At 40.0% G+C, this 21,875-nt stretch overlaps 1 protein-coding gene across 6 annotated transcripts in view; it reads left to right on the forward strand.

The window, feature by feature from the left end:
- Positions 1–21,674, forward strand: part of LOC135482562 (uncharacterized) — a 43,716-nt gene extending 22,042 nt beyond the window's left edge. For 4 of the 6 annotated variants that reach the window (XM_064762695.1, XM_064762700.1, XM_064762696.1 and 1 more), the window contains exons 13-39: positions 1,132–1,254; positions 1,612–1,818; positions 2,266–2,454; positions 2,833–2,939; positions 3,114–3,280; positions 4,660–4,889; positions 5,387–5,554; positions 5,952–6,098; positions 9,536–9,682; positions 10,225–10,314; positions 10,533–10,786; positions 11,125–11,392; positions 11,573–11,803; positions 12,202–12,342; positions 12,645–12,659; positions 14,230–14,380; positions 14,500–14,885; positions 15,173–15,337; positions 15,755–15,958; positions 16,198–16,377; positions 16,722–16,816; positions 17,232–17,459; positions 17,718–17,798; positions 18,127–18,153; positions 19,082–19,208; positions 19,483–19,625; positions 20,105–21,674. In XM_064762695.1, the coding sequence (XP_064618765.1) occupies positions 1,132–1,254; positions 1,612–1,818; positions 2,266–2,454; positions 2,833–2,939; positions 3,114–3,280; positions 4,660–4,889; positions 5,387–5,554; positions 5,952–6,098; positions 9,536–9,682; positions 10,225–10,314; positions 10,533–10,786; positions 11,125–11,392; positions 11,573–11,803; positions 12,202–12,342; positions 12,645–12,659; positions 14,230–14,380; positions 14,500–14,885; positions 15,173–15,337; positions 15,755–15,958; positions 16,198–16,377; positions 16,722–16,816; positions 17,232–17,459; positions 17,718–17,798; positions 18,127–18,153; positions 19,082–19,208; positions 19,483–19,625; positions 20,105–20,360 (4,527 nt within the window). In that variant the 3' untranslated portion in view covers positions 20,361–21,674. The remainder of the gene's footprint in view (positions 1–1,131; positions 1,255–1,611; positions 1,819–2,265; positions 2,455–2,832; positions 2,940–3,113; positions 3,281–4,659; positions 4,890–5,386; positions 5,555–5,951; positions 6,099–9,535; positions 9,683–10,224; positions 10,315–10,532; positions 10,787–11,124; positions 11,393–11,572; positions 11,804–12,201; positions 12,343–12,644; positions 12,660–14,229; positions 14,381–14,499; positions 14,886–15,172; positions 15,338–15,754; positions 15,959–16,197; positions 16,378–16,721; positions 16,817–17,231; positions 17,460–17,717; positions 17,799–18,126; positions 18,154–19,081; positions 19,209–19,482; positions 19,626–20,104) is intronic. The other 2 variants (XM_064762699.1, XM_064762698.1) reach the window with 2 other exon arrangements.
- Positions 21,675–21,875: the final 201 nt, after the last annotated feature.

Here is a 21,875-nt window from a genome sequence, read left to right on the forward strand (position 1 = left end):
CAGGGGATGTACAATTTTACAGTCCCTTTGCCATCCCTCTAAACCAACAACAGCATCAGATAAACAGAATTTGTTGCTATTTCTATCCGTCTTCTATAGATGGCTTTTGCTTGAAGAACTAAAAGATAGTTTCATTTTGAACTGAGAAATCAGTATGCCACACCCAACTCTGCTTTGCTACACTCATTTTAAGCAACAATGATTGATAATCAGATGTGATATGGACTTTTTACAGAGATGTTTTGAATTTTTGATCACCTTTTCTATTGGATATTAAAATATATTACTGTGATTGTTTGTCAGTTATGTATGTCTCGGTATATCTGTTTCGATTTTTGCATGGTTTGTGCCGTTTTGTCAATGTGCCTTGTCCTGTTGAATGTGCATGCTTTAGGTACTTGCTTCCTGCAAAAGATTAAACCCCTCCCCTTGCTTCATGGGAGTAAGGGTTGAAAGTTCTAGTATCCTCTGCAGTTCATTTCCAATTGTCTTGCTGTCCTCTGGTCTACTGGAAATAAGTTTTCATAAAAATCATCAGTATTTCCAATGATTTGTTCACATTCATGATGGGGATTTCACATATTAAGTAGATTCCTGTGAGTTGTGGATTCCTCAGAAAGAAACTTATCCATTTGCTGCATGCGCGGAGATGCGTCATAGCATCATGAAGGAAGAATATGAATGACAAAGGATATCAACCGGCCAAAATAGAACTGGCAGGTCTAAAAACAAAAGATAAATCATCATCTCCATCTTCAACCCGTTATTTCAGACACCATGCCCTATTGCCTTTTGTACCTCAGTATACTAATGCATTTTCTTTTCTCTTTTTCTCTCCCCTCTTGTCCTTATCCTTATTTGCTTCCTTTGATTTCACTCTCCTTTCCTTCTTTACTCTTCATTTTCTTTTCTATCTTCTCTTCCTTTTTCACACATTCTGATCACGTTTCTTTATTTTTCCCTTTCTCATGTTTCATACACAAACATTTATTTTCAACTTTCTTTTGCCATCCAACTCTTTGCTTCTACACCTATTTCATTCTGTTTCATCCTGCTCTCCACCCTCCCCCCCACCCCCCTCTTCCCCCACTCTCTACCCCTCCTTGCTACCCAAACCTATCAAACCAATAGGTCAAGTCACTGGAGAAGCGGTTGAAAGTCACAGAAGATCGCCTCCAATCAGAAAGATCAGACAGAGCTGGAAAACTCTCAGAAGTTGAAGAAAAATTAATCAACGATAATGCAAAGTTACAGGTAAGTTGGAATGATCTTAGTACAACTTGTTAAAATAATTGTGGCATCACACAAGAAGTTTAATAGGAAGAGCAGTTGAGAAAACGACAAGTTTCTTTCCCATAGAGACAAATACTTACCCATACCTCTGTATCCTGACGAAGTTTGGGCCTAATTAACAGTTGTTGAATGCCCTCTTTGTTAAAGAAGGTATCAGCCACTTCAAAGCAACGATGCTGCTGATAAGAGCTGATTGCTTGGTTGCACGACGTGATCGGTGGAGTTGTATTTTGTAAATGGCTATGAGATGTTATTCGTGATGGTGATAATGAATCATCATTGCACGGTTACAATTAAACATATTTTGTTTGATTGCAGGTTGCTGAGAAGGAACTCAGACGAAAATGGGAGCGTGAGAAGAACCGGACGAAAAACTTTGAGCAGCGGGTCCGAGACTTGAGAGAGGAAAATGAGGCCATGTCGACTGCATTATCAAACAATATCCCCACGTGCTACCAAGCGTTAAACGAAGATGGGGTCATTAGGAGGGGGAACGTGCCCATCAAAGTCCCAAGTTACAAAAAGGTGAGCTGTTATTTTTGTTAGAGATAAAACCGGCAAAATAGATGTGATATTGTATTTATTTTACCTTCCTTTTAGATCAGTTTGATATCTATGTACGTGTATGTCAAATGATGACTACCTTTATGGTCATGTTAACCACCAGCTAACTATCATCTGAGAAGTGCCTATGATGTGCAGAACACACACCACCATCTCTGTTCACCTAACTTTGTTGTTAGGACTATTGCAAGACAAAAAGGTCCCCTACCACACACACTACGATTTCGGCACTGTACACAAGATGGAACTTGTATAATTTTTCAATTGGTCGAACATCTTTCTAAAGGTGTGAAATACAGGGACCGTACACAAATTAGATAAAGCACCCATGCTCACTGTTGTTTCTTTCCTGAATGTTTCTTCTGTTATCACTGTGTGTTCAGAGCAATCTTTCACCATCACTTTCAGAACTCTGAGGAATACAAACAGTTAATACGTCACATTGAAAAGGAGTTGGGCCTACGACTGGGACAGGAGGAAGAAATAGTTCACACGCTGTGGTATAAGCGAGATGAGGCTGTCAAAATGTTGAAGGAATGGGAGCTGCAGCTTCATCATCTTAAAGTTGATAAGAACAACATCGCTTCAAATCTCCGGGTAATCATCGAGTCTGATGTCCTAATCTGCTTGGTGTTGGGCCGTGGCACAATGTTGATGGGGTTGACTGAGATTCCATCTGAAAAACCAGTTTCATCAGAAATTCATCTCCTATCTTATGCCAGAAGCTTAGGGTTATAAATAGTGGTACAGGGATATCACGTTGCTTTATTTTCTTGATTCCTGACTCAAGATTAACTTCTGTCATTGACCAAAGTGGTCACTAATGAAAGTTCTAAGTACATGTAGTTGTCATTCAATCCAAGCTCACTTGCCTAATACTTTTATTTCTGAAATTTTGAGTAAATCTTTATTATACTGAGGTTTCAAATATAGTTGTTGGTTATAATCATGACGGTTTGTCATCCTTTTTTGCAGAGTTTGGTGCTAGAGAAAACCAAGTATGACACTCGTGTGCTGAATTTAGAGGATGCTCTAGCAGATGAGAAGAGACACCGAGAGGAAATGGAGGCAGCATTAAGGACGTAAGTATTGAATCCAGATATTTTCCCACTTTTTCTTTGAGGAAAATGACTGAATGATGGCACACTGTAAATCTACTTGAACCCAGTGGTCAACAGATTCTTGAAAATTGGTTTCAAAGTACCAGTGGGTATCTTTCCCTTCTCATAAATGTTTATTCTGCTTTTCATTTCCAGTCAAGTTGGCAACCTTGTCCAAGATAAACACAACCACATTGCCCAGATTAAGACGTTGGAAGACCGTCTAGCCGGTATCATTGCAGAGAATGAGGCGTTGCGGATGAACCTTGGGATGTCTCCCTCCTCAAGTGGTAAAACACCGAGGAGAGACCCTGGGGCAGAAGGTGAGTGACTTTATAATTTCTCTGGAACTTTCGTGATAGCTATCTGCAAAGTCGGTGAACATTTAGCTGTTTACACTCCTCGATCTTGGTTGGATTCCAAACACCGGCGATCAAAAACTTTTGTGTCTGAACAATATTTGGTCACTTGGTAAAAGCTGGCAACTAATGGAGTATGATTGAACCCTTTACACGTTGACATGTTTTGATTTTAGGTGGTTTTTGGGTGCCCAAATCAGGGCCAATGGCCTTACGACGCAGTAATGAGCCAAACACAGGTAAAACATAGTAACACATGGTCCTGGGTTTAGTTGTCTATCACAGTCATCATGGGTGGCAAGTTCTGTCGTTTCTTTTATATTTCAAAGTGTCACACCGGATTTGCTCGTTATATTTTGCAGGATTTTTTAAAACACTCAAGTAGTTCTCACTCACCTACATGTACACAGTTTTCAAATACGAGCAGTACAGACCCACCTTTGTATTCAGTTGCATGCAATACTTTTTTGGCAATTCACCCTGGCTGATGTTCGATAACGGCATATTTGGTGTCCATTGCATTTAAGAGTTGTCTATTGAGGTATATGGAGTGTTGAATAAGGAATTTATTGGTCTGGCTTTGCCAAAGGAGCAACACCAAAAATAAGCACAGTACTCCTGAAACAAGTGGGCATCTGGAGATGATATACATAGACCTGATGCTAAGCTTACAATTCCATCATAAGTCTCAGTCTTTCAAACTTCTAAACCTTTAATAAAACACTTTATGAAAGTCTTTTTGAAAATGCAATTGTTATAATTTTAGGACAACATCAATTTATGGGAATTTCACTCCGTAGTACATTGCAGAAAACAGGTAACAGTAGGTTGTACTGTTCAGATAAGACTCTTATTTTGTCTTTAAAATCTATAAAATCTTTTAACACCCTACAGGATATCGTCATAAAACTAAAATAAATACAAAATAATTACTATTCCACTTTTACTAACAAAAAGGTAAAATATCGACATTTGGCTTTGTGACATGTTGGTACAGGTTCAACTTTCCTTTGTCTTGTATTAAATACTAGAATCAAAGTAGGTTTATACTTTCCCTTAACCTTATATTTAGCCTCGGATATCGTCTAAAAAAGACTCAGGTGAAAGACTTACAATAACCACACTATCATGTTGTAGACCCAAGTTTACGATAAACACGACATACTCTTTATTTTCTTGAGAAAATGTACATAACAATTATGAGCGAAGACTGAGATTACAAGTGGGTTAGGTTATCAGGCCTGACTATATTTGTAGAGTAGAGAATACCAAAGCCCCAAACCAAAGACTCGTGCCACTTAGCCTGGTCAACTCATATTAAATTCTCTTATTTCTCTTCACAGCCCAAGTGGAGTCTTTGACAGCAGAGCGTGATGCCTTGTCCGGTCAAGTCCAGCAGCAGAACCGGTCACTCTCCCACTTTGAGGGTGAGGTGCAGACACTGAAAGCACAGCTGGTGTCAAAGACCCAGCAGCTGGAGGATGCTCAAGAACAAATCAACAACTCATCGCCTCGCCTCAGTCATGAGATGTCAGATCTGCACAGGCAGAAAGTGGACAAATTAAAAGCTGAGGTAAGTGTTGGTATTTTGATGGTGGCCAGCACTCCAGGGCCTATCACAAAATCTACATTTGATTACCACATTTTCATTTCTTTTTCCTACCTTGATTGGGAATATTGCTTCTGGTTCAATTAAAGTAAGCCGAAGCTGACAACTGTGTGAATGAGTGCTTTGATTTCCTGCTTGGTAAAGCAAGCGGTGTGTGTGCCAACAGTCACTCAGTTGCCTTGATGAAACGAAGTGTGACTTTCATCACCCCCACTACGAGTCCAAGTGTCAGTGATAGTGAACTAGGGTATATTTGAGCAATAATCCGAAGCTGACAACTGTGTGAATGAGCGTTTTGATGTCCTGCTAGATGTGTGTGTGTGGACTGTTACTTGGTCACCAGAATGAAATAGTCACCTCATCACCCCTCTATACGTCTGAGTGTGAGTGCTATGTTTCACTGCTCAATTATCACATTTCCTTTGTCTTTTCTCACGTTCACATTCACTGGCTTCTTCTAGATCCAAGGTCTGCAGGCCGAGGTCAAACACTGGCAGGACAAATATAACACTGTCTGTGCCGAGAAGGTGCAGTTTGAGGAACGAGTCGATCATTTGAATAAGCAGATCGAGTTGAATCAATCAAAATTGGAACGCAGTGCCAAGTCTGTTCATGCTGCTGAATCACAGGTATGTTTTTGGAGTTGAGCTGACAACTCTCTGATGCCTGTAATTCACTTTTCTTTCAGATATTCTATCACTGTTTCATTTTCACTTATTTTTTTCGAATGATTACTGTGGTTTTACTTTGAAAAGGAGCGGACCAAAGTTCCCTTGACATTAGAAATGTATTGCTTAGCTTCTAAAAATTAAATTTTCGTTAACTCCGAGTCAACTATCTTGAGATCATTTTGATATTTAGTAAATCATGACAAATTCTGCCCTCACATCAATAAGTGTTCATCGAGATCATCCAAGAATTGAGTGTGTCATAGCTTTTTACAATTCTGACTTTCTAATAATGTACCACACTTTGTCACAGACTTTGTTATCAGGCCTCATAATCTTTTATGAATTTTCCCTTCAGAAACTAGCCTTAGAGAATGAACTGTCTGAAAAAGAGCTCCAGCTAATCCAGGTCACTGCCAAATACCAGGAGTCAGAGAATGAGCTTCAGAGGACCAAACAGCTATTTCTGATGGAACAGGAGACTAGCACTCAGTTGGCCAGTGAGGTGAGGCGTGCAAGAAAGAAATGACTGTCTAGGATAACTCTTCCTTTCCTAGGATAACTCTTCCTTCTCTAGGATAACCCTTCTTTCTCTAGGGTAACCCTTCTCACTCCAGCATAATCCTTCTCTCTCTAGGAAAATAATTCTTTCTCCAGGATAACTCCTCTTTCTCTAGGATAACCAATCCTTCTCTAAAATAACCGTTCTTTTCTAGGATAACCTTTCTCACTCCGGGATAACCCTTCTCACTCTAAGATAACCTATCTTTCTCTCCGATAACTCTTCTCTCTCTAGGATAACCAGTCTTTCTCTAGGATAACCCTTCTCTCTCTCTAGGATAACCCTTCTCTCTCTAGGATAACCCTTCTCACTCTAGGATAACCCTTCTCTCTATAGGATAACCCATCTTCCTCTGGTATACCTCTTCTTTCTCTAGGATTACTCTTCTTACACTTTCTGTGATAAATCTTGTTTTTTTGTTGTCGTTTTTTCTCGGATAAAAGAGTTTTCTGTGTGGGATAGGCACAGTTCATAAACTCGGGCAAAATTGGCATCAGTACCAACAGCCTCTGTGATCATAGTTTGACTCTTGGTTGGACCCCTTCCATGTGTGATAAAGCGGAAACATCACTTCAGCAGTAAACTTTCCTCTGACACTCTGGCATCTGATTCCCTTCTACATTTCATTTGTAGTACAAATTAGCTTATAGCCAAAATGTCTTATAGATGCTGAGCACCCAACTCACTATTTTGTCATATCATGCCCTAAGTTTATACAAAATGCATCTTTTGATCAATACACAGCTCTCAGTTCAGGAAATACAGGTGGGATGCTATAGTTAAATTAAAATGGCATAAATTATGCACATAATTCATGTTGTGAAGCATCAACAAATCATTAGCTTACATACGACCTCTCTGTTGTACAAATTGCCTTTTTTGTTGTTGTTGTACCAGCACTGGGCATTTTTATTCATGATAATGAAAAATTGTATTCTAGGCTTAAAGTTTTACTTCCTTTCCACTTACAAGTAAGATTAGTTTGGAGTTGATCATGTGCTCCTTTCCCAACCAATCACCTCACCAGTATTGCTGTTGTGATTCACAGAGACAAATTCATCTGCACCAATTTGATGCTCTCACAGATCACATACGGTGGGAAGCACATTTCTCTTTCCATTTGCGTGGTCAACAAAGAGAGTTGTCTTTCCAATTTCGGTGAACAGCACATTGTCTTTCCACATGTGGTGAGAAGCACGAGTTGCCCATTCACATGTGGTGAACTGGGGCAGTTTTCTTACACTCGATCCTCCTTGGTGTTTATTTCCACATGGGTCGTGCATGACATCACTGATTCTCACAAGTGTCTTTGGTTTACCTCACCTTCACAGACTGTGTTCACTTTAAGCCAGGCACAAAATTTATCCAAGGAGCTTTACTTGCAATAAACCTCGACCATGGTTGATCAGCCAGGTTTAAATTGAAATTCATCATCATCATAAAAAAAAACAATAACAGGATTTGTTGACTAAATCTCAATACTCTCGAATTTGTTCGGAAATGAGAGTTTTCATTGTGCCTTTCTTTTGACTTTATACAGGCAAGAAGTTTAATAACACCAATGATGTTTAGGTTGTCCTCTTCAAAAACCTCAAAATCTAGGATGCAGTGCTTGGCTGAAGGTTCAGAACCATGCTCTTATACGCCAATGATGTTTAGGTTGTCCTCTTCTAACACATCGAAATCTAGGATGCAGTGCTTGGCTGAAGGTTCAGAACAATGCTCTTATACACCAATGATGTTTAGGTTGTCCTCTTCCAACACCTCGTAATCTAGGATGCAGTGCTTAGCGGAAGAGTCAGAACCATGCTGTTATACGCCAATGATGTTGAGGTTGTCCTCTTCCAACACCTCGAAATCTAGGATGCAGTGCTTGGCTGAAGAGTCAGAACCATGCTGTTATACTCCAATGATGTTTAGGTTGTCCTCATCCAACACCTCGAAATCTAGGATGCAGTGCTTAGCTGAAGAGTCAGAACCATGCTGTTATACGCCAATGATGTTTAGGTTGTCCTCATCAAACACCTCGAAATCTAGGATGCAGTGCTTGGTTGAAGAGTCAGAACATGCTCTTATATGCCAATGATGTTTAGGTTGTCCTCTTCCAACACCTCAAAATCTAGGATGCAGTGCTTGGCTGAAGGTTCAGAACCATGCTCTTATACTATAATTTGTAGTTCCAACTCATTTTTAGCTCACCTCTTAGCAGAGGTGAGCTTATCCCATACCGTGGCGTCCGTCGTCGTCGTCGTCGTCGTCGTCGTCGTCGTCGTCGTCGTCGTCCGTCGTCGTCCGTCGTCCGTTAGCAGGGCACGTTTCGTAACTGTTAGAGCTATTGAGTTGAAACTTGGTACACATGTACCCTTATGTAATGACACCTTGGAGACCAAGTTTCGGTCCGATTCGTTTCATGGTTTGGCCACCAGGGGGCCAAACGTTAAAAGTGAAAATATACAATATCTCCCTTAATAGTAGTCGGGAAATTTTGAAAAAAATATGGTAGGTACTTCTAGCAAAGGTGCATCATATATCCTCCGGGTTTTTGATTTGACCTCCTTTTCAAGGTCACAGAGGTAAAATGGTGTAAATTGGCCGTTAGGATGTAACGATGGCACGTTTCTAAACTGCAATGACTATTGATACCAAATTTGGTACACATTTACCCCTTAGTCAGGTGATTTCAGGGACCGAAGTTTGGTCCAATATGATTCACCACTTGACCACCAGGGGGCAAAATCCAAAAACCTTAAAAATGTGATTATTCCTTAACTTCTTGCCCGATTGCCACCAATTTGATATCATGGGTACATCTAACCACCATACAGTATATGTCACACAGGTTTTTAATTTGACCTTCTTGTCAAGGTCACAGAGGTCAAATGGCGTAAATTCGCCGTCAGGCCGTAACTATGGCACGTTTCTTAACTGCAATGACTATTGATCACAAATTAAGTACACATGTACCCCTTGGTCAGGTGATCTCAGGTACCGAAGTTTGGTGCAATCTGATTTGCCGTTTGGCCTCCAGGGAGGGGGCCAAATCCTAAATTCTTCAAAATGCCATTATTCCTAGTAATGACTTGCCCGATTGGCACCAATTTTATATCATAGGTACATCTAATTCTAACAACCATTCAATGTGTCACCCGGGTCTTCTTTGATTTGACCTACTTTTCAAGGTCACAGAGGTCGAATGTACTGTAAATTGGCCATTTTGGGGAAATTGTAATTGCTTGGACCTACATCAAACCTAACACTACATGACACAATACCATGCTCTTTATCCATCTTTCTTCCACATGAGGTGAGCACAATGGCCCTGGCCATTTCATTCAAGAATGTGGTGATTAAGTACTCACTTTTAGTTCCTACCGTTCCAGCTTGATAGCTACCAGGTTCAGCTGGATCAGAAGGCTGGCATAATCCGCCAGCTGAGTGGTACGGAACATGACAACAGACATGTGGTGGAGTCACTGCAGCAGAACCTTGATGCCGCTCAAGTAGACTTGACGGACAGAGCAATAGAGGTAAGAAGTTGAAGGAGTCAGAAGATACGCATATACATCGGGAGAAGAAAAGTAGCATTTGTACTTGAGTCAGGTGCTGGCAATTCAAATGGTTTTGTTGGACAAAGTTGGGTTCAATATTCATTTGGACTTTCCTTAACCTTGGGATAGGCTCTACCTGTCAAATCAGCACCGATTGCCCTTGTGATCTCTCAAAATTTTATCGTCAATTGCAGGGGGATAGGCCGAGTTCATCTCTGTCAGTCTGTGAAAATTAAGAGAAGTTTGACTTAACCAAGTGTAAGCATTTTACACTCTTTGAATGCCCTAGATAGGAATGTTTATAGAGCTGCTACTTTGATTGGTGTCTCTTATCGAATGCTTGGCCAGCTTAGATATAAGTTCATAGGGCATGATTTTTGTTTGTATATTTTTTGATGACAAAAGGTTTGATCGACAGGATGACTTCACTCTCCCATGTTAGGCCCTAGATCAGTTTACCCAGTGTCATGCTGGATACCTGAGTTGATCTCTTCACTTATGCATCTTTATTTGTGTTTCAGTTGCATGAAAGCAAGCAAGACCTTGCCAAGGAGAAGACAGTCAGCGCTCAACTCAAAACAGAGAAACTTGAAGTACAGCAGAAACTGGAGGTAAATAATATTCAGAATTAGAGCCAGCGGTCTGGGAAAGAGCCTGGTGTTTTGTGGCCAGTTCTAAGAAATCATAGTAACTTTCAAAGATATTTTACAAGGGTTTATAGTCATTGAAAAGTTTTTCTGAAGTTAATAAGAGAGTTGGTCCGTGAAACCCACAACCTTGCCACCTAAACTGTTTAGACTATTCTAACTGAAAAATTGACTCATCCAAGGCTGTAGCAGACGAGCGCGACATGTACAAGAGAGAGAAAGACATGTTAGAGTACGAGCTGGAGAAACGCGACTCTGAGGTCCAGATGGCCACGCGCCAGATGGAGGAGGAGACGAGAAAGATCCACAGTGAGAAGGAAGACCAGGTGAAGAATATCTCCACGGCGAATAAGAAGGTCGTTCTGGAGCTGGAGGCGACCAAGAGACAGAATGAAGCAAAGGAGAGAGAGATTGGAACACTCAATGAAAATGCTGTGTAGGTTGAACTGATTTGATTTGCGTAAGATTTGAATTGACTGATCTTGGTTGTTGTTGCAGTTTTCATGTTTACCCAGAACAATATTCACATGCCAGTACTTCATTCAATCATTCATCAAATCCAGAGTTGAGCAGGTGGCATCCCATTCCAAAATTATCTCTGAAATCAAGGTGAAAAAGTCAAGTGGGCAGCCATCATTGCCAAAGTAATTGTTCAGTGGTGTGACTGAGATGTCCAAGGAAAGCCTGAGAATTTTAGAAGTCCTGCAGCTAGCGACATTTAATTTCAGTTCTGTTGAAAATTTGATTACACAATTCAAATTCATAACCTTTCAGTCGACTCAAAGATGAGATTGAATCTCAGAGAAAGAAGGTCGCCCTTCTGAAGGAGGAGAACATTCGATGTCGGGAGGATCAGCAGAGGCTCCAAGAGGAGCTCACCACCAGGGTGAAGGAGAACTCTGCCTCCGTTGAAGTCAACCAGCGCCTGGTCAATGATAAAACTGCCCTCCAGATGGAGAAGTATCAGTTGCAGAAAGATTTGGATAAGGAACGTGAGATTCTCGCTCTAAAGAAGGAAGAAGTGGCTGAGTTGGTTAGAAAGGTTTGTATCACAAAACCATATTTTTTGATTGGAAAACTGAAAGGCATTTGGTAGTCCGCCAAAATAAACTTGTGAAAAAGAACTTGTTCAGAAGTGTCCTGCACATGTGGGGAACGTCACTTTCTCTTTGATAAAAGTCTGAACGTCTGACGTAATATCTTCTGCTTGTTTTCTGTACAGCTGGAGAAGATCGATGACCAGCACAGGAGCGTAGAAAAGCAAGTCCACGAGAAAGAGAACCGGATCGTGGCATTAGAGACTGAACTCCACCACACAAACAAGTCTCAGAACTACCTCCAGTCCGACCACGGCCAACTGAAGGTTCAGAACGATCATTTGGCAGAGGAGGTGAAGAATCTGTCGAAGACTGCGGCTACTTTAGAGAAACAATTAGAAACAGAGAAAACTGTGGTATGTTCATGATATTCATTTCTACAAATGTGAACCCAATATTGCAAACTCCGTCTCTTCCTTTCATGAGTTTGAGACCAATAACAAATTTACGATGCCAGTGCCGAACAACAGATTTTCTGTGGTGCACTGTTATAGTTTCCGGGGCAACGGTTGTTCGAAGCCTGGATAGCATAGTGACTGCTTCCACCATACCACCGTTAGGAGATAGCAAACCTTTGAACAACCAGCCCAGAGTGGAAGAGACTGAAAGTGTGTTCTTCATTCCTGATTTGAAGTTAAAGTGTTATTTGAAGAAGAAATCCTCTGTTGTTCCCTTCAACAGGTCAGATATTATAGCAGATTCAGGCGAATTTCTTTCAGCTTGCCATTTTTGATGAAATATTTTTCTTTTTTAGCTGCGTCAAGAGAGGACCAATGGTGACAAGTTGCGAGATGAGGTCAATTTGGAACAACAGCGGGTACAACTCCTTCAGACAGACTACGACTTGGTGCTGAATAACCTCGATGCTGAGAGAAGGTCACTGGACAAGGTCAAAGTAAGTGGGTCAAGGACAATGAAGAACAACAGATTTCGAAAAGTTTTATATTCTTCCTGTGAAAATTTGAATAAGGTAAAGGAATTTTCAATTCTGCTGAAGATTTATGCAGATCATGTTGCTCATTATATCGGTGCATTTTATACTCAGTGGACAATTTGACTATTGTTTCAATCCCACGTGTTTGGTGATTTTGTTATAAGAAGCAAACTTTGGCCAGGAATTATTGATTACCTAGACATTGCACAGATTTTGCAGCATTAACAAGCGAATCTGGTTTAGATAAGCAAATTGTTTTGCAGATGGACGAGGATCAGGTCAGTCATGTAGTTGGTCGAAGTAGTTTTCCTGATCCTATTGCTTGGCCAAAACATGGGAACCAAGATAGTAGAACAAATGCATTTGTTTTCAGAGTTAAAGTTATGACATTGAAATGATTGACCTAATTTATTAACTGGAACTATACTAACTATATTAATGTCCGACGATCATGTTATGATCTGAAATTAATGACCTTATTTAACTGGAACTTGAATCGGCTGAAAAACGTGCTTTTTGCCATCTAGTTGTAGCTGTAATTTGAACAACTTTTGTAATAATTGGAAAAAGTAAATGTAGCTAACAACTAGTGAAGATCTGGGATGCAGTCGAATGCTGATGTCCAATTGTAGTCAGAGGAGAATAGCTGCACATGTAGCTGCTAAAATGATGATAATGTAACTGGTTAGCGTGGAATGATGAAGTAATCATTATAATGACAGAGGATGCAGTTTAGCTGCGTGGTGTTGATATACCATGATCTTGCGAGTGCCACATGACTTGGTTGGTGATCTTCAACAGATTGTAGTGGTCCTCGAATTTCCTGCTCAAATGCACATTTTCAGACCTAATTTGTCTGCCCCACTCAATCATCAATGATAATTGGCCAACAATAATAATTGAGTTTGTTGTAAGCTCTAGGATTTGAAGCACAGAGTTATAATAGTCATCAGTGTTAATTTTTTTTCAAACTCTAGTTTGTTTTAAGCTCTAGGATTTGAACACTGAGTTATAATAGTCATCAATGTTAATTTTTTTTCAAACTCTAGTTTGTTGTAAGCTCTAGGATTTGAACACTGAGTTATGATAGTCATCAATGTTAATTTTTTTTCAAACTCTAGTTTGTTGTAAGCTCTAGGATTTGAACACTGAGTTATAATAGTCATCAATGTTAATTTTTTTTCAAACTCTAGTTTGTTGTAAGCTCTAGGATTTGAACACTGAGTTATAATAGTCATCAATGTTAATTTTTTTTCAAACTCTAGTTTGTTGTAAGCTCCAGGAGTTGAAGCACTGAGTTATAATAGTCATCAATGTTAATTTTTTTTCAAACTCTAGTTTGTTGTAAGCTCTAGGATTTGAACACTGAGTTATAATAGTCATCAATGTTAATTTTTTTTCAAACTCTAGTTTGTTGTAAGCTCTAGGATTTGAACACTGAGTTATAATAGTCATCAATGTTAATTTTTTTTCAAACTCTAGTTTGTTGTAAGCTCTAGGATTTGAACACTGAGTTATAATAGTCATCAATGTTAATTTTTTTTCAAACTCTAGTTTGTTGTAAGCTCCAGGAGTTGAAGCACTGAGTTATAATAGTCATCAATGTTAATTTTTTTTCAAACTCTAGTTTGTTGTAAGCTCTAGGATTTGAACACTGAGTTATAATAGTCATCAATGTTAATTTTTTTTCAAACTCTAGTTTGTTGTAAGCTCCAGGAGTTGAAGCACTGAGTTATAATAGTCATCAATGTTAATTTTTTTTCAAACTCTAGTTTGTTGTAAGCTCTAGGATTTGAAGCACTCAGTTATAATAGTCATCAACGTTAATTTTTTCTTCTCTTTTTCCAGGAGCAATGCCGGCTTCTGGAAGGAAAGGCTGCTGCTGAGGAGAGCCGGGCCGAAGCCTTCGGAACTGAGCTAGACACGGTCAAAGCCCAGCTAGTCGTCACGAGAGAAACTGCTGATCAGCACAAGGAAGACAAGCAAAATCTTTTTGCAGGTAAATGTCGTGCTTGCTATAAGTGGTAAATTTCAACAGAAAATGAATACCTTAAAGAAAAGCTTTGTTGTCCGACGATCATGTTATGATCTGAAATTAATTATTTCTTTCCTGCTCAGAACTCCAGGAAATGTGCCAGAAACTTGAAGACAAGGAAGCCCTGATCAGCCATCTGCAGGCCAAGTGTGATCTCCAGGTCGAGAGAATCCAGCGCGAAATGGAGCAGGAGAAACGCAGCATCCACTGCGACCGAGAATCGGTCGAGATGCATCTCCTGCGGGTGCGAGAAGAGAACGATGACCTGAAGGAGACCGTGCGGCAGCGTGAGATTCAGGTCTTAGCAAACGAGAAGGCGATACAAGATCTCGAATGTGAAATGAAGGCACGACAAGAGCTGGAGGTGAGGCAGCAGCAGCTGCAGTCTGAGCTGCATGATTCCAAGATGCTGATGGGTCATATGAAAACTGAGACGGTATCTCAGAAGGAGACCATCAAACAGCTACAGGTAGGAGGCTCATTGATTCGAAAATAAGGCTTACTACCCTTATGGTACCGAAGACCTTTATTCTCTTCTTTAGATTTGCTTGTTGAAGTGCTTTGAAGGGCTACGGACATGATCTGAAGATCTGGCAGAAACATAATGTCAGCAATGGTGGCACTCATTCTACACTTGTTGTAAATATAAATTTCAGTTTAATTTATCAATTTATTCCATTTTATGTATTAGAATTAAGAGTGCTTTCCTAAAGAACCAAGTACCTCAACCTGACTTCCTTGCCATTGACTTTTCAGGAAAACATGGATAAGCTAAAGGAGCACAATGCCTCACTGAGAGAGAAGCTTCATGAGCAGCAAGACCGGCTTCACGGTGATGTGGCAGAGCTCAAGCAGGTCTATCATGATAATCATTCCAAGCTCGAGAAGGATAAGAACGACTACAAGGACAAACTCAATAAGGTATCTATCATTCCACTCTGTCTCAACCACCCAGCAACACATCCCTAGGCGGACTTCCCCATCAAGAGTTCTTGGGGCCCTCCCCTTGTGGAATTCTCTGCTTGAATTCACAAGATTGAGTTTTCCACTGAGGCTTATAGTGTAACCTGTGTGAGCGATAGCCCTCCAACTGCAGCTGCAGGCAGAATATGTGGACCATTGCTATTTCCAAATGGAAATTGAATCGAAATGCTACGAGTTCTAATGCCCAGGGGCATACTAAAGAAGAAAGTAATGGGCTGGCCGTCTTTGAAGTCATCTTCCTGATGTCATGACACATCCATTGATTCTAATCAGAATGTGTACCCTTCACATGCACAAATGTTGTTAAAGGTCTTATACCTTACTCTACCAAATACTTGGCTATCTTATTTCCAGACTACTGCCAATCTGAAAGCTGCTGAAGTTGCGCTGAGCAATGCTGCCGAGGCCAAAGAACAGCTTGCCAATAGTAACAAGACATTGGAAAAGACAGCGGAGATGCTCAAGACGCAACTTCATGAGGAGATCACGAATCGTAAACTTGCCGAACAGAAGATTGAGACAGTGAGGCTACAGCTTGATGACACCAAAAATAAATCGGTGAGTTTCATTTTTGTAAAATTCAATAGTTTATCGTTAGCTCTTTAGTTTTGATGAACCTGGAAATAAATCTCGACGTTTCATGCCGTTTGTAAAATAGGATAGTCTGCTGTAAACTACTGTATACCTTGAAGTATTCGCAGCCATTATAATAGCACTTTGATTTATATTGACCAATGCACTGGTACTTTTATTGTTTTTATTAATCTTTTTAATCTTGTTCTTATTAATCTTTTCAGACCATTTTCGATGACAAGGTCGGCTTCCTTCAAGGTCAGTTGGCCAAGGCCGAGACTGAGTTGGCGATGACGCGAGAAAAGATGAAGAAGGTCATGGATGACATGAACGATCTTGAAGCTACGCTGTTTGCTCAGGAGGCGCGGGCCCAGACCCTGCAGGAACAGGTTCTGGCACTAGAGGTGAGTTTGACATTTCTGTTCCCCCTGAATTTCTGAATTGAAAATGAGTAGATATATCCCAGAATGATGAAGTTACCCTTCAGTGCAAAACCTGTAGAAGTGTTTAGCACTGTAAATTGTTTTGTGCTGTGCTCTTAACAATTTGTTTAGATTCATTGATCGAAATATCACCCGCACAACTGTCACAATCAGCTGTGGAACTCTCTGACTTGGCGATTCACCTTTTATATGGAGGGAGTCAGTAGCTAGAGGTCTTAAATCAGAGACATAGGAAGGAACATATCCAAGTTGAAATTCCTTGTGCTCCATGTTTGTCTTTTCTTAACAACTCTGCCTTTGTTTAGACCGAGAACAACAGCCTACATCACCAACTTGAGGCCAAGAAGATCCAGCAGCAAGGCAAGAATAGGCGGGCTTCTTTAGAACTCAAGCAGCAACTGTAAGTCTTGTTCTGTTCCCTCAACTCTTGCCACTGATTTGAGGTGCGGGTTCTTTCGTTTCATCAGTTTACTCTAGCTGAGGCATCATGCAGTTTAGAAGTCATTGCGGTGTCAAATAAGCAATGTACAATGGCCTACATACAATACTATTGTTTTTCCAGCCTTTTAGCATCAGTCACAGAGACCTGCAGATTAGGGCCTACTTTGAACATAGGTCTTCAAGTATTACTAGAAATCAAAGGTTAAGAAATACATGTGAGCTGCTTCTTAACATTGCTCAGAACACTTTTAGATGTTGAAGCAATCTAAACCAGACTTCCTTGGAAATGGAAATAGCTATTATGAAAAAAGGTAATTGTACTCATTTACTCGCTTGTGATATTTACTATTCATGTTATACCTTTCCAATTCCAGTGAGAATTTCGAGAAGGACCGCGCCAAGTATAACCAGCAGTCGCAGCAGCTGTGCCACGACTTGGAGAAGGCGCGGCAGCAGATCAGCGACAAGAACAAGGAGAACCTCCGTCTGAACGAGGAACTCCTCCAGACGGAGGAGAAGTATCGTGACACGAGCGGCCAGTTGAAGCAGGTTCAGGACTCGAATAAACTCGAAGGTTCTCTCCAGAATAAACTCAATGCCAAGTAAGTGGAGATGAGGAGATTTGTAGGGGCTTTTGATGGAGTTGGCCTATGTAATTCATATCAATTTGTATATCAGTCTGTCAGTTGTTGAAATTTATATTCATACATATTTACACAATTGGAAATTTTCAGATTCAAGTTCAATTTTCAAATTTCAAATTTTTTAACACATGTATTTTGCCTTTAAAGAGTAGAATACATTTTGATATACACTAATCGTTGGTTTATGACTTCAGCTTACACTTTCTTTGCTTTCAGAGTTCATGAGTTGGAGACGGAGAATGCTGCCCTTCGTGCTACCCTAGCGCAGCTAACTAACGGCGACGACATTGATACAAGGTATAAAATTCATTTGGTCATGTCTGAACACTGATGATAACATCGAATTCCTAGAATAGACTGTGGATGGTTACGCACGAGTCAAAGAAAGAAAACACATTGTTTTGTTGGCGGAGTGTGTTGGCTTCTAAAGTTGATTACATGTGACTGAGAAACAGAGTCGGTTTTCTCAAACTAATTCAAATTCAATACCATTTAAAGATTTGTCTTAAGAACATCTGTATAATCCTGTAGTAGATATCCTCAATCAAGTTTGTAACATGCAACTAGATTTGAAAAGATGCTATACCATGGTTAGTAAAAACGTGTGTTTTGACATTTTATTCAGGAGTATCGTAGAAAATTATAAGATGACGTAAGCATCCAAATATGTTGAACTTCTGGTGAAGGGCTATAAAGCTTCTGAATCTTTGATCAGTAATATTTGCAATCTTTGCAAAATGGTTTTAACTAAGGGATCACGTTCTTTAGCATGCTTAACACCTATGGCTTTGGCTCTCTTTAAGTAATATTGGATTCATTCTCCTTTTCTGTCAATTGAATTTGGTGGGTGGAATTCATTACAAGTCGTACCTCTGACTGGGTCTGGCTTTATAACAGGATCATGACGAAGCTATTTTAGACATTGGTTTACCTTGTTCACTCTTTCCCTATTTTGAATGGAAATTGGGCCGTAAACTAAAACACCATGTCGGAGAAATTCATGAAGCTTTTCCAAGGGAGAGTTGCTAGTACGTAGTTTATGTCTGTTGTAATTTTTTCGGGACAATTTCTTGTGTCTCAACAGATGTTGCCACTGGCCTTATTACATGTACTTGGCTGGCTTTGGTCCCAAGAAACCAAAGCTGTCAGATTCTATCATGACCTCCGCTGCTTTGTAAGGAGGGCTCCCTGTCGTTGTGTTGTCAGGTCATGTCACATCATTAACTTCTACAACAGCATCTACATGTATACTCAAAGTCAAGGTTTTTTTGTAAGCCCCAGATGTGCACAACATATGCGACATTAGATTTTGTTTATTCCAATGTACTCTGGGGAAATGGATATAGTCATACAAGCGTTGCACTCAGTGTTGTCAATTGCAGGCATGAGTTGAATGCAACATTAGGTTTTGTTTAATCCAATGTACTCTGGGGAAATGGATATAGTCTTACAAGCGTTGCACTCAGTGTTGTCAATTGCAGGCATGAGTTGAATGCAACATTAGGTTTTGTTTATTCCTATGTACTCTGGGGAAATGGATATAGTCTTACAAGCGTTGCACTCAGTGTTGTCAATTTCAGGCATGAGTTGAATCGCATGGTGCAAGACTTGAATGCCCAGTTGATGGAACGTTTAGAGGCCCAGAGGAACACTGAGAAGGAAGCACAGCAGCGGGAGGAGAAATATGCAAAGGACAACAAGTCAAAGGTGAGGAAATTGTCCAGTGTCTTTCCGATGAGGCTGTTTAGTTAGCCGCCATCTAGTTAGATATAGGGTACAAACTGCTTTCCCCCAGGCGTCTGATATCAGAGGGTAGAGAGAGGAGTTTAGCAAATATCCGTCGGGGGGAAAAAATCAATTGATTTAGCTCTCCAAGTTCAGAGACTTTGAAGAAGAATGCTAGATTTGGCCAAGATTTCTGCTTGGCCTTAATAGTCAGTGTTACATGAGCAAGTTGATAATGAAGTTTTTCTTGTTGCAGCTGTATGACCTTGAGTCGCAGTTGAACACTGAGAAAGCCATGCACATTATCACCAAGAATCAGCTGACAGCTGTTGAGGATGACAATCAAAAACTCAGGAATCGACTCATACAGGCCAAGAAGAACATGGGTGCTGCTGAGAGGTGAGTCAGTCCGTTTGAAATGCTGCAGTTTTAAAGTCAGTGTCAGTATTAAAGTCAAACGGAGAGTTGTGTGAGTTTTCAAGTTGATAGACTGACAAAGATTTTCTAAAAAGCTTGTGTTGTTGACAATATGCTTGTTACCAAAATTATTACTTCTCTGCTTGTAATATCTTGGCTTGAATTTCTTCAACCTTATTTCCATCTTTTGACGCAGTGTCAGTTGGGACCTAAACTATACACCTTTCCAGTAATGGGGTGCTGAGTGTCCGAAATAGTGATGTCGTAAGGGGAAACTTAAGGCCTTATGGTGGAGGGACAAAGGAGATAGTCATGGTTGACCAACACACTTGAATGCCTTTAGTGACGGACAAGGGGGAAAAAGTTAGTTCCAATGCAAGCCACCAATTTCGGGAAGCATGTATTGTAAATCTGCTTGCCTCTATCTCACAGTCGTCATAACATTTCTTTCTGTCTTCCAGAGCCAAGCACATGTCCAGAATGGAAGAAATCAACGAACTCATAGCACGGTCTCAATCTCGTGCCCAGGCAATGTTGGCCACGGGATGTATGGATGATCATGCATTTAGCCCACGGGATTTCGGGCGCTCGTTGACGCCACATTCGAATATTCATTCGCCCGTGCCTAATTCTGACGCTAGTGACTCGTTAAGTCTCAGCGCTGGGTTACTTCATATGAATGCGACAAACAATAATTCAGTCTTCCGTCCCATTTAGATTTCGCCCATCATTATGTCACACTCTTTACATTATTTATTCAGGCATTTTCACATGAAGCCAAAAGACATTTTTCACTCTGCGGATTTTTAGACTTTATTTGGAATTGTAGATATTGTTAATCTATTTATAGCAAATTTGGGATAATATTTATTTGATCATGTTAATAAAATCTTTGTAATTATAATCTGGTGCCCTTTTCGTGAATGTAAGTGGAGAAATTTGCAATGTTGTTGCAATGGAAATCTGTCTTGGATTCCAGGATCACCACTGAGTAATGATGACATTTGTTGCTACCATACGTACTAGACAATAAAAATGGACAGTAGAATGTGGGCGTTACATCAGGGCAACACCTCTGACGTACAGAGAACTTTCAAGCTCTGGCACTGGTTCATCTTGCACTGTGCACAGGGTCTCTATCTGATGCGATGTCATTATTTTGTCTTCCATGCCACATGTTTGCCGATAATTAAAAGCAAGAGACAGGTGTTAATAATATATAGTACATTTCGTTTTTGGCATTTCACATGTGCTGTTTTCATTTCAGAAGTGGCCACTGAGCCCTGGCAGTAGCAAAAATAGTTATCAGACGTCTTCATTGAAAGATCTGTACCAACGCAGATGCCTGTAGTCTTCCTTGAACTGTAACTTCTGATATTTCGAGGTGTTGTTTCTACTGAAACTTCTTTTAAATGGGCCATTAGTCAGTTGAATTTAATTTTGCCGTCCTCAAAAACGAACATTTTTGTTCTGTCTTGTTAAGTATGTACAACCTTAACTTATTCTAATTTATTCTAATTTATTCATACTTTATCTTGAAGGGTTTCGTTAAATTCCTTTCGAATTTTTGGCATCTTTCAAAATCTTAGATGCCAATAGGGCTGTTATAACCACCAGATGGTTTTAGATTCTGGTTAATTTTTGAAAGCACCTTTCGTGTATAAATAAGTGGATGCAATAGAGGATGCCAGGACTTAGTTTGATTGTACATGTATATTGTTTTGTCCTTCTTACTGAGTCACTGTAAACCTAACTTTAACTCGTGGGTACTTGCATGACCTATTTTGAAATTTTGTTTCTATCATTGTTACATTTAAATAAACTCAGTGTATACATTTAACTTCATTTTATAAGTTCTAGGTATATTACCGACATTTTAACTTTTTTTCATACTCATCTTGCCAAAATATTACTAATCAAATTCATATATAGTTAGATATTCTATCAATTTGTAAAAATGCATTTTATACTATTTGTACAAAGAAAAAATGAATGACCACCTATGTACATTTTTGTGGCAGTAAACCTGTATTTATATGAAGTATTATAATTTTGACTTGCCATATTTGTCTTTTGTGGAGTATCTCCTCTCTTTATACCCTTCAACATGGTACTGTATACTGAATCGGCCCTGGCAACGCTGCAGTCTTGCCAACACGTTGAGGAAGATCAGGCAGTCAAATCCAGATCGAAGCAGATCTGGCAGTTCCACTGTCTATCCAACACGTTGAG

The sequence above is a fragment of the Lineus longissimus genome, chromosome 2 (genome assembly GCF_910592395.1).
Source record: "Lineus longissimus chromosome 2, tnLinLong1.2, whole genome shotgun sequence".
Classification (NCBI taxonomy): domain Eukaryota; kingdom Metazoa; phylum Nemertea; class Pilidiophora; order Heteronemertea; family Lineidae; genus Lineus; species Lineus longissimus.